General features: G+C 32.2%; 3 protein-coding genes across 3 annotated transcripts in view; 2 read left to right on the forward strand and 1 right to left on the reverse strand.

The window, feature by feature from the left end:
• LOC132714890 (titin-like) overlaps window positions 1-5363 on the reverse strand; it is an 84565-nt gene extending 79202 nt beyond the window's left edge. The window contains exon 1 of the mRNA XM_060697810.1: window positions 5241-5363. Coding sequence (XP_060553793.1) covers window positions 5241-5363 — 123 coding nt within the window. The remainder of the gene's footprint in view (window positions 1-5240) is intronic.
• Window positions 5364-9815: 4452 nt separating this feature from the next.
• Window positions 9816-10787, forward strand: LOC132714893 (piggyBac transposable element-derived protein 4-like). Its single transcript, XM_060697813.1, has one exon. The coding sequence runs from the start codon at window positions 10308-10310 to the stop codon at window positions 10785-10787; it is 480 nt and encodes a 159-aa protein (XP_060553796.1). The 5' UTR covers window positions 9816-10307.
• LOC132714892 (piggyBac transposable element-derived protein 4-like) lies at window positions 10787-12139 on the forward strand. The gene has a single exon (XM_060697812.1). The coding sequence runs from the start codon at window positions 10787-10789 to the stop codon at window positions 12125-12127; it is 1341 nt and encodes a 446-aa protein (XP_060553795.1). The 3' UTR covers window positions 12128-12139.
• Window positions 12140-12716: the final 577 nt, after the last annotated feature.

The following is a 12716-nucleotide window of genomic DNA, read 5'->3' on the forward strand; positions in this document are numbered from 1 at the left end:
TTTCATAATAGAACTTTGTCAGATCATACAAAACAGTCTTCCTAATTTCATTTTAACACTTGTTGCAAAAGGAAAAAAGTGTCAGAGAACTCCCAGACCCCTGGAGCCCAATATATCTAATTCATCAATCTTGATAAAAGAGATACCCTGCAGTATGTAACATTCAATGTTTCACCATTTACAGGATTGTTTCACCATAGCATAGTGGGATGCTGCATATTTCCTATGGGACATTAAACTTTACTGTATCACAGCAATGATTATAATTATCTATATATGTCATCTATAATAATCCCAGATCATCTAAATTAATGCATTAACCTTAGTCTCCCTACACTCCTCCCACTTTATCATGGAAAATTTCATTAAAATGTTACAATAATGGAAAGGGGGTGTCATGAGGATAGACTTCCAGTTTTATAGATATGGCCAATTTATGGTTATCATTCAGTCCATATACACATCTCGAACAAGTTGAAGTATATCATTTTACCATCTTCTTAAGAGAAAATCATCCCTATATGTAAGAAAAAAGAAAACAAAAACAAGACAATGTGATAATCTTCCTTATATGAAGTTCCGTATAAGTACTTATTTCTGCGGGCTTAATATTCTGCGATTTTTGTTAACATAAGGGGTTTTAAATTTCTGCGTATCTTATTTCTGCGGTGTCATCATTCTCGCATTGATATTTTTTATTTCTGTGTTTTAATTTAGATATTTTTACAAAATTAACTGATAACAGATAACATTTCAAGATTTGTTGATGTACTGTAAAATCATTATTATTCGTCGGGCACGAATTTTCGTGGTTTTCGTGGGTAGGTCAATTCACAAATTTAAGATCCGACGAAATTTTATCCCAACAAACACTTCTTGCCATGTCTCTATTCTATATATTACAAACATGCATTGGCGCTTTTCCACCGATTTTTGTGTAAATAATGCCCAGATGCAAGGTATAAATTTATAGAAAAGCGCTGTGTGATACATAAAGATATGTACATGCGGTAAGTAAAATGCGGGGCGATTAGGTGTAAGATTACTTTGCATTAGGTTATTTATTTTATTTTTTTTACAAGAAATTGAAAATCCACGAAGTTAAGAACCCATGAAAATGTCGGTTTTGATAAAACCACTTAATTTCATGCCCACGAATATAAGTGAATTCGCAGTATCATGTACATTACTTCGGGTAAACATGCAGACTACTTATAATGTGTTTCATCGTAATCATCATGTATCGGTATGTAAACGTTAATAAACAAAAATCAACAACATGCAATGACAACAATTAATTGTAATACTGCATGTGTATAAATATGAAGTGCGAAAAATAAACAATGGTAAAATCGCATGTAGACAACAAGATACAAATACATATATAAAGTACAAAGTACAAATACAAAAGGGTATGTTTATTGCACCCATCAAACTAAAATAGTTTTATTTTACAAAAAAAATCAAACTTAGGGTGAGCAAAAATCATACAAACATGATATTTATTTAAACAAAAAGAACAAGTAAAGTAACTTTTTTTCTAATATTTTATGCAGGACAGATACATAAAGAAAAATTCCCATCTACAAAAGCCGATAACGGTACATGGTAATGTAATTATACAATACCGGTAGTTGACATATTCCGACATAGACATATGGAAAGGCTTAATTTTCTGCGGATTTTAAATCTGCAGTGTCGCTAAGAACCGCAGAAATAGCAGAAATAAAGTTCCCGCAGAAAAAAGTACTTATACGGTAATCAAAACATGGATTCAAACCCACAGCAGATAGGGGCAAATGATTCATAGATGTTGAGCTTAACCCTTTACTGAATTTCTTAAAATTAATAATTGTCCCTGAGCTTCCAAGTTCAGACTCTTTACACTGGTGACAAAGGCTAATCACTCCCAGTACCAGCAGGTTAAGGATATAAGTAATCACTTGGCTGAATGACAGAATTTATATAATTTATCACAGACATGATTTCAGTGCTTCTATTTTAAAGTTTACATTAACCAGCAAACAACCTTTAATACAACTTTATTAAAATGGAGATCAATTTATTAGCTATCCGATTTCAGTAAAAAATCACTTGGATTTAGTGATAAACAGTTGCTATGGAAACACTCATTAAACAAGTCTGAGAAAATAAGAACAAATTTTGAACAATAAATATCATTTCACAATCATGTTTTCATTGGCAGTAATTGTTTGTTTGGCAAAGAGTTGAAAATCAAAAAGAGTTGGAAGTAAAATCTATGACTCAAGTGCCAATGTTGGTCCACTTTATATTGTAACAGAACCACTAGCTCAGATGATTATTCCCAGAGGGACAAAGGCAAACAGTGATAAAAACACTTCAAATCTTGTAAATTTATTGTAACCTCCAGAAGAAACCATCACAGTAAATATTGGTCAATAAGTCTTGATATAAAATCACCTGGTAGCTGAGGTCACCATTCTCATATAAGTGAGATCAATAAATCAATAATGTCTCAAATTAATTTATCGTTAAAGTCTCTTGTCTTGCTTAACTGGTAATTGTTACCATTCACTTGCCGACAGATTGCAGTTAATTGCCAAAAATTATAATTTATGAATTATACATGCACTTTATTGCACACTTGTCACTTGTATTAAGAGTCTCAATTACATCATGATGCCTGATGACATATCATGAAATCAAAGTTTTTTCATGGCCTGCAAACCATTGTGCATCCAGGAACAATGTCAATGACATATATATTTGGATAAAAAATTTTAATCCCCTACAAAAACTGATGAAATTAGTCATTATGTACATAAATTTCAATAGGGATTAGAAAAATTTATAAAGCAGCTACACATCAAAATTAAAGTAAAAGAGCTGTTGTCAACATTTTTGAAATTTCATGTCATAAATAATTTTATAATGCTTATTTTATCTATAAAGTTATGGAAACTGATAAAATATATCAGGTTTATATGAACTACTCATGGACACTTTAAGGATTTTAAGTTACACTGACACTGTAAAATATATGTCAGTTTTTCTCAGTTGTCACCTCATAATTTATTTCTTCAAGCACAAGAAGGCATGTAAGAACCATTAGAAAGCACGGACATGAGAACCATAGAAGGCACCTAAGTAAAAAAAACATAGTAGTAAGAACCATAGAAGGTATGTAAGTGAGAACCATAGAAGGCACGTAAGTAAGAACCATAGAAGGCACGTAAGTAAGAACCATAGAAGGCGTGTAGTAAGAACCATAGAAGGCACGTAAGTTAGAAACATTGTAGTAAGAACCATAGAAGGCATGTAAGTGAGAAACATAGTAGTAAGAACCATAGAAGGCACGCAAGTAAGAACCATAGAAGGCATGTAAGTAAGAACCATAGAAGGCACATAAGTAAGAACCATAGAAGGCGTGTAAGTGAGAGAAACCATAAGAAGGCACATAAGTGAGAACCATAGAAGGCACGTAAGTAAGAAACCATAGAAGCGGCGTTGTAAGTTAAGAACCATAGAAGGCACGTAAGGAAGAACCATAGAAGGCAACGTAAGTAAGAACCATAGAAGGCACGTAAGTAAGAACCATAGAAGGCAGGTAAGTAAGAAACATTGTAGTAAGAACCATAGAAGGTATGTAGGTGAGAACCATAGAAGGCACGTATGTAAGAAACCATAGAAGGCACGTAAGTAAGAAACCATAGAAGGCACGTAAGTAAGAACCATAGAAGGCACATAAGCAAGAACCATAGAAGGCACGTAGGTAAGAACCATAGAAGGCACGTGAGAATCAAGGAAGGCACGTAAGTGAGATCCATAGAAGGCACGTAAGTGAGAACCACCAATCTAATTTATAAGCTAGCTACAAATCATAAAGCTTCCTTACATGTAAGAAGCCAACATAGAGCTTTAAAAACAAAAAAAATTTTTGGGCCCAAAAAATCCCACTTTGTTTAAAACTTTACTGGTAAACCCCGTGACTTAAAAAAAGATTAAAGAACTATTTTTAAAGTGTTTTTTGGATTTTGTAAACACCCCCTTATTTTACAAAAAACCCTTTCATAGACCGGGGAAAAACTTTTCATGTTTTTAAAACCCCTGTTGTTAATCAACAAGACTCGCCCTGCTTTTCCAGAAAAGTTTTTAAAAAAATCCTGTTAAATTTTTGAAAAGAGGGAGAATTGAAACTTTTTCCCAAATAAAGGGATACGAAAAAATTTTTGGGCCCATGAATTCAGCCCAAAAAATTTAAATTTTCTTTGTTAATTTTCTTGAAATTGTATTACATTTATCCATTTTTAAACAACATTTTAAGGGAGTTCTTTTTGGAGGGGGAGACTAAATTAATCAGCAAATAAAAATATTTTAATAAATCAGCACGCGGAAAGGAAACTGAATTAATCAGCTTATGAGCAGGAGAAAACAAAAATAGCTTGGTTGCTAAACAGTGATTATTCAGACTATTTTTGGGATAAACGAAGCTGAACAACAAACAAATATGCAGACCTTTGGGATAAGAAGGCTATTGTGTCCCAAACGGTTGCCAGGAAAATTATGACTCATTCATATTCACGATCATATAACAGATGAGTTTTTCATTCAATGATATTTTTGTATTGGATTATTAAATCTATAAAGCTTTGTTCATCCTCAATTAAGTGCTTTTTAAATGAAAGTTATTTTCAAGGCAGAAAAGCTACCAACTAACATGTGGTGACAATTTAAGAATTCAATTTCAGAAGGATACGTCTTAGGTCTGCAGTAAGCTGCTCAAGACCTTGTTATAGTATGTAGAAAACATAATACTCCAAAAGAACATTTGGAGTCAACAAAAAAATTCCTTACTTTCTTTTAATTTTGAAATAATTTTGTAAATAGTGACACATCTATATGGCCCAAGTGTTGAGTGTTTGACAACAATGAAAGAAAATCATATTCATCCCAGAGAAATTTTATAAATTATTTTTGTTATTAAAATATCACACTAAGCCTTTTTTTTTCTCTTTTTTTATGTTTTTATGTAAACACATCAATGATAACTGTCATTGTATCATGCAAATTTTGAAGCATTTTAATCTCTCATATGTAACTCCTAATTAGGGCTGAAAAGTTCAGACTAAACATGCCTAAAAAAAGTAATTATATCTAGTATCTATTGATAATCACTTGATAAAGTTTATCACTTGATAAAGTGATGTATAAAACATAAAGACTGTAAAGGGATGTATTACTAACAAGAAAAGACTAACCTGTGCATCAAAATCGAGGTCAAGAAGAGCCCCACCAGATCCTTCATTCTGATTGGCTGTTTGTCCAGAACCAAAAGGGTCAAACGGGTCATTTGAACCCTTGATTACTCGGATGTTCTCCATCAAATTAGAAGACGTTTAAAGTCGGGCTTTTACTCCAAAATTCAGAACTGTTTAAAACCCGTAAATAGTCCCGGGAAAAAAAGATGAAGGGTGATCATTTTTTAAAAGGGGGATTTATGATTTTAACTTTTAAATTCCTTATATGTGTAATAAAAACGTATGCTACCATCTGCAATAAACTTTCCGGAAAAATGTTTAAACTCTTTTTTAACCAAATTTAAAATCAATCAAAAGGGAAAAAAACAAAAAGAATGTTTAAAAATAACAAAGTGTTTAACAAAATTTTTAAAAACCCTGACATCCTTTAAAAAAACTTGAAAAGTATTTGATAAACCTACCCTTTTTAAAATCCAAATCTTCGGGGGCCACTTTTCCAAAATTTTTCACAAATATTACCAATACTATCCAACTTGCTTTAATCTTTAAACATCCCCACGATAATAAACTCCACGATATTAAAACTTCACACAATGCAGGACGATATGACTAATTCCTATTAAAATGCAATTATTTTCATCTATTATTTGAACCACAACATGCATTTGTTTAAAACACGGATATTATAACACAAGAGAGCAGACAGGCATAAAAGCTAGACACTATAAAAAACACAAATGTGCCCAAAACGAGGGAATATTATTGATCGGAAAGGATGAAAATCATTGTACCCAGCCAATAACCTATAATTCAATAAGCTGACAACATAAATAAGAAATTTGATGTACATACTTTATAGCAGCTTATATTAAAGCTATATATTTAAAATGTTTTATATTTAACACTGTTAGAGGACTCCATTTGCATAAATTTATTCCTAAAAAAAGGCTTCCTGGTTTGAAATTTTCTTCTTTATCCAGTATAAACAGGTTTAGTTAAGATATTATGTGATGTGGACCTAAGATTTACTTGTTATAAATATTGAGAGGTGTGCTGTTAGTAGTATGATAAAATTTAAAACAATTCTATTAATATAACAGTTATAAAAACATAATCAAATTTATCATGCTGTGAACAAATCTGCTTCTTAATTTTGTTCTTTATAACAAGAGCTGTCAGTAGGACAGCTTGCTTGACTACTCTCAGAGCTTGATAGTAAAACAAGAGTGGAAAAAGTAGAATTTTCGAGGTTCAGAAAAGGCTATAATTTTGTTACAATCCATGTTAAAAGTTACTGGCCTTGAATAGTGACCTTTCAAATAAATGTGTGATTTAGTTAAAACCCATTCCCTTCAGTAGTTTTGGAGATACCAACTAAATGAACTATCGACACCAGATTGAGTAAAATTAAAGAGCTCTTCCTATTCTTTGAAAAGTCATACTAAAAATGTAATAAAGAACAAAATATATCACTTATTTGTATTATTTGGATTGTATTTTACTGTATTTGAACATGTGAAACAGAACAGCAATGGATGCTGCATATATAAAATAGCAAAGCTGTTTCTGCAGATTAATGTTCCCCATTACTCTGACAGCTGACAGGGTCATAAAAAAGTAAAACCACAAACACCAGAAATATTACAACTTAATTTCGCATACAACTGTTTCCAAACTTTTGCTTCGTGTAATATGTAACTTAATTATGCCCTAAAATGCAATTCCCATTCCTATAACTAACTTATTACTGCAAGTTAACAAAAGTAACACAAATGTTTGGAAATAATGCTTCTGCTTTCCCTACATTTTTTCTTTGTTGTTTTTTTTCTGCCTAACTATTTCAATAGCAGCTGTTTAGTTTTTCTTCTCCATCATTATGAGAACATTATAATATGAGCACACCAGGGAAATCTGGGCAGAAATGTGTGTAGGAAAGGATTAATTGGAAATTTTGAAATTACTAATGACAAGTACACAAACAATATTATTGTCAAGAGAATCAGCTATGATATACATGTAAATATATTTTATTATAAAATGTGTTTTCTGTTTAACTTGTTGTGAAAAGTTTTCCAAATGAGCAAAGCCTTGTGGTTTAGTGGCTAAGGTTTCTGCCATTCAATCCAGGGACTGTAGGTTTAAGCCCTACTTCAAAAGAGAGATTTATAAAAGATTTGCAGTTTACTATCATAATATTGAGTTATATCAGAAAAAACAAAATCCCCAGTATTATTTTAATTTCTTACTTCATTTTTGCACGGATAAAAATATCAAAGGGGAAATTTCCTTTTTTCCCGGGAAAGGGAACTTTATGGGGGGGAAATGGAAAAACAAAGTTAATCTCAATTAGTCTACCCCTTTCCCCTCTTGAAACCCAGCAAAATGGGGGCTTTTCATAAATTTCATCTAGATAGATTTTTTTCCCGTTTTTTGTTTAAAAATAAAAAATGGGTTTGACAGACAAGGAAAAGGGTTTAACACCTAATTTTCATTCCCTCAATTTTCCTCCTACTACCAAACCCTTTTTCAGATAAAAAAACATTCCCCTATAAAATGAATTATTTTTAAATTTTAAAATCAGATTAATTTTTTCCTAAAATAAAGGGGACATTTTAAAATTTTAACTGAAGTTTAAATTTTTACAACTTTCGTTCAATTTATTATCGAGACAATAAATTTAAATTATTTTGTACCTAAATTTTGCCCGCTTATTAAGTTATGATAATGTCATACAAAAATAATTTGTTTTTTACAGCTTCAATATTTTTTTTAATGAATTCAGTTGTTCATTTGACAGAAAACCACGGCAACAGTGAAATAAAATAGAAGGAACTTGTAAACCTAAAAAAATGCTAGAGAAGGATTCACACTCACAGCCTCAAAAGTGATTGACAAGTTAGACAATTACTTTTCCTACACAAAGCTGGAACCAAAATGCACCCTTAAGTAACTAACATTTAAAAGGCAGTAGGTAGAATAAAAACATCAGTAAAAGTAGCAGTTTAAGTTCTACTTGAAGCAGACGGCCAATTAAGACCCGTGCAGAAAACAGTTATTGGTGAAGAATTGCTGTTTGAATGGGGAATTGTTTTTTAACAAGAGCAGCTGGAAAGCATCATTAACATAGCTCACATCGCCAATTTTCTGTCTTTCTGCGATACCATACCAATCAGTCATTACAGAAACTGATGTAATCAACTCCCAGGCCACGCTTACTTAATCAGGTTATAATTCATGTTAATAAATATACATATACCTACATATATAACATAAATATATAAATACACACTAAAATGTATGATTTCATAGGAGTTGCCATTTAATATGAAATTTCAGTAAAGAAATTGGTATAAAGCAAGCATTGTAACATTATCTTAGAAAAGTTAAATAAAATTTCACATCATATGACAAGGAATGTGAGAATCTCATTATTAGGCGTATATTGAAATTCAAATAAAAATAGACATGTTTTGAAATTTTATGCAAGCTTTTGTATGCCATTTTCCTTACAAAATGTATTGGTGTAAATGGTGTAAATACGATTTATATTACACATTGCATAATGTTGTACAATTCTAATGCTCAGCCATTGAATATTAATTATGTAATTTTCACAATTTGACCTAAAAGAAGGACATAAATTTGTGTAATAGTAAATAAATAATTTTTTTTGTCTTCCTTTAAAAATTTCTTTTTACCAAAAACTTTTTTTTTTAAGTAAAATGTAAAACCCTTTTCGGGGCATTTCCAAAAATTTTTAAGAATCTGCCCTTTTTCTTTTCCACAGGGGAATGAAATTTTCATTCAAGAATTTTTGAATTTTTAATTTTTTAAAAAAATTATAATGGGATGAATATTTCTATAAAGCTAAACTAGGAACCATGTTTCTAAATTATCTTGTTACTGAGGTATCTCAACTCTAAACAACACTTTGTTCTCAAACATTATAATAAAATGATCACTACATAACTGTATCCATTAAACAGTCTGTGTGTCTGTCTGTCCCCTAATCCCTACCCTATCACATTGGTGTTTTCTTCCCCATACTTGAAATACTTTAAATTTGAGACAGCTACAGACAAAATTAAACAATTTTAAGGAACTTCTGCTTCAAAATGTTTTAGTTGAGCAGTGTAATGCTTTTGAGAACTCTAACCTGATGTGCATTCTCCGCTGCAGACTGCTGATATTTATGCATGTTGTCAAGCAAAGAGAAAACTGTTAAGAATTACACGTCACTTCTAAACTTGGATGAGGATTGAAGCATCAATCAATCTGTCTGTGTAGAAATCTTTGCCAGACCAAGTGGAATCATAACATTCAACAATTTAAGCTATAGTGAAAATGACAGGCTTTAAATGAGAAGTTGACTGGCTGCTATAAAAATTGTATCATTTATGATTTAACATAACTGGTAGGGTAAAGCTACAGAAAATATGCATGATGAAAATATATTCATAATATTTTATATTAAGAACATTATTTCTGCATAATTTTGCAGCATATGCATTAAATATGCACATCAATACCAAAGTTAACATCCTTTCAATTTATACCGTGGACTTTTCCAGTCATCTATTTGCTATGGTAATATAAAATAATAAAAGATCAATGTCTATGAAAATTTATATTTCATATCTTTATCAAACATCAGTAAATAGATATTTCTCTATGCATGAAATGAATTCAGTTTTATTGAAAGAGAAATTGTTATATAAGCTGAGTTTCTCTTTAATGTTTATTGAGCATTTTCTTGCTAAACAAAGACAGTATTTGATGATGACCAGCTGTAAATCATTTAAGCTACACATTTTTCCCTTATCATGACAACACCAACATATCCCGGATTTCATGTCCTTACCACAGCTGCCAACACCGAGATATCACGGATTTGTTAGTAATCCAATACACAACGCAGCACTGTCATACTGATAAGAAATAATTACCAGTGAATGCAGGAGAAATTATCTTTGTTTCTATAATAAAGACTGGGGTCAAGTTAAACATAAATAATCCAGGATGGTGCAAATGTTTTCAGTTTTATTCATTTGTTAAAAGTTCAGAAAAATGGCAGAAGGGCAAAATAGACGAATGCATGTGCAAGATGTCTCAGATGATGAAAATATATATAATTCTAGTTCTAGTGACACTGATAATTATAATGATCAGTCAGAAAATGAGCAGGAAAGTATTGAGGATTTATTACATAATGCAAATTTAGTGCAAGAACTGTCTATTGAACAGTCCGGAAAGGATGTGATTTTTGACATTGACAGTCACAATGGATGGCAAAGAGAAGATCATGAGCCATCGGTGATGCCATTCGAAGGAAGACAGGGACTAAGATGTGATCTTCCAGACCAAGCCACACCTATGGACTTTTTTTACCTGCTTTTTGACGAAGGAATGTGGGATATTCTCGTCACAGAAACAAACAAATATGCACAAAGAAGAATTGAAAATGAAAATCTGAAACCTTACAGTAGATTGAACGATTGGCGTGATGTAACAGTTGATGAAATGAAGGTGTTCTTTGCACTAATGTAATGGCAATGGGTCTTGTAAGGAAATCCGATATTGCACAATACTGGTCTACAAAGGAGTGTGTCAATACTTCCTTTTTTGGAAAATATATGACAAGGAACAGATTCCATCTGATTTTATCAAACCTTCATATTGTCGACAACAACCTTGCTGTTCCAGAAGGGCAACCCGGATTCGACAAATTGTTTAAAGTGCGGCCATTCATACAAATGTTGCATAAAAATTTCCTTAAATATGAACCTGAAAGAGACATTAACTTTGTTGAGGGACTCTGTCCATTCAAGGGTAGAGTTCATTACCGTGTATACAACCCTATGAAGCCAAACCAATTTGGAATTAAATTGTACCAAGTTTGTGAGGCTAAGTCAGGCTACACCATTGGCTTTGATGTATATCATGGTGATAGAGATGTCATACAGTACACAGAAGCACTTGAAGATGAAGATACACAAGGTTCATACATAGACCTTAGCACTACAACCAAAATTGTCATTGGCATGTTAGCGTTTTGTGGTTTACTTTCAAAAGGATACCATATCTACATGGATAATAACTATACATCGCCAGAGCTGATGGAAGAACTGGACTTATTGAACACGTATGCTTGCGGCACACTTAGAATAAACAGAAAGGGTGTTCCTAAAGCAATTCAATCCGTCAGAAATCTTCGACAAGGGGAAGCAATCTTTAGACGAAGAGGGAACATGTTAGTTCTAAAATATCATGATAAAAAAGATGTCAACATGTTGACCACCATTCATACTGCCAATTTAGCTGTTTTGGAAAGAGTAAATCGCCAAACACATGAGCCAATCACCAAACCTACGCCAATAGTGGAGTACTGCAAAAAGATGGGAGGGGTTGACCTCTCGGATCAAGTTGTGCAGTACTATGAAGTTCTCCAGAAATCTATGAAATGGTGGAGGAAGCTGTTTCTTCACATGTTTAACTTGATGATTGTGAACAGCTTTATCTTATACAAAATATACTCAGAAGATGAAAAGAAGAAGACACATCATGATTTTCGAGCAGAAATCATAGCCTCACTCATTCAGACTGCACCAAATGCACCGCGGCCAAAATCTGGTGGGCGGCAAACACTTGAACCAATAGATAGACTTACTGGACGGCACTTCTCGTGTGCAATTGAACCAAAGCCTGGGGCTAAAAAACAGGCTCCAACCCGACCATGTGTAGTTTGTAATGTGGACAGGACAGAGGGAAGTAGGAAAAGGAAGGAGACAACATTTCAGTGCAAGCAATGCCATAAAGCACTTTGTGTTAGAAACTGTTTCGAGAGGTATCACACGGTCAAAAACTATCGTGCACAAAATGACCAATGAAGTGACCATGGTGCAAAACAAATCATATGACTTGATTGGTATGTTTCTTCCCCAGAAAAGGTGCAATGTTTACAATCAGTAGTCTAGATTATATTGTGATAAACTGTATTTTTTGTCAAATGTCATATTTCAGTTTGTACACACAAGTTACTTACATATTGAGGTTAACAATATTTGCACAAAAACATGATCTGACTCATTCAGCTTTGTGAAATAAACTGTTATATTTATTATTTGCTTAATAATTTTGATACATTTTTACATTTCTTATGATATTTGTAAGCAATTTATAAACTAAAACTCAATGAAATAAAATAATTTTTATATCATTACGTAGATATTTTAATCTTCTTTAAAAAAAATATATAGGTTTAAATATCAAATAATAATAATGATAATAATTTCAGACATGGCATTACTTTGTGAATTTATGCATTAGGTTCTACTTTTTCACAAAAATATGCAACTTTATTATTAAACAACTAGCACATACCAAGAACATGGAGAACAAGAGCTGTCGGTAGAACAGCACGCTCGACTATTCTAAGTGCTTGATAGTAAAAAGGGCTATTTTTTTTATAAATTCATG

The sequence above is a fragment of the Ruditapes philippinarum genome, unplaced genomic scaffold (genome assembly GCF_026571515.1).
Source record: "Ruditapes philippinarum isolate M1 unplaced genomic scaffold, ASM2657151v2 ctg567_1_1_1_1, whole genome shotgun sequence".
Classification (NCBI taxonomy): Eukaryota; Metazoa; Mollusca; class Bivalvia; order Venerida; family Veneridae; genus Ruditapes; species Ruditapes philippinarum.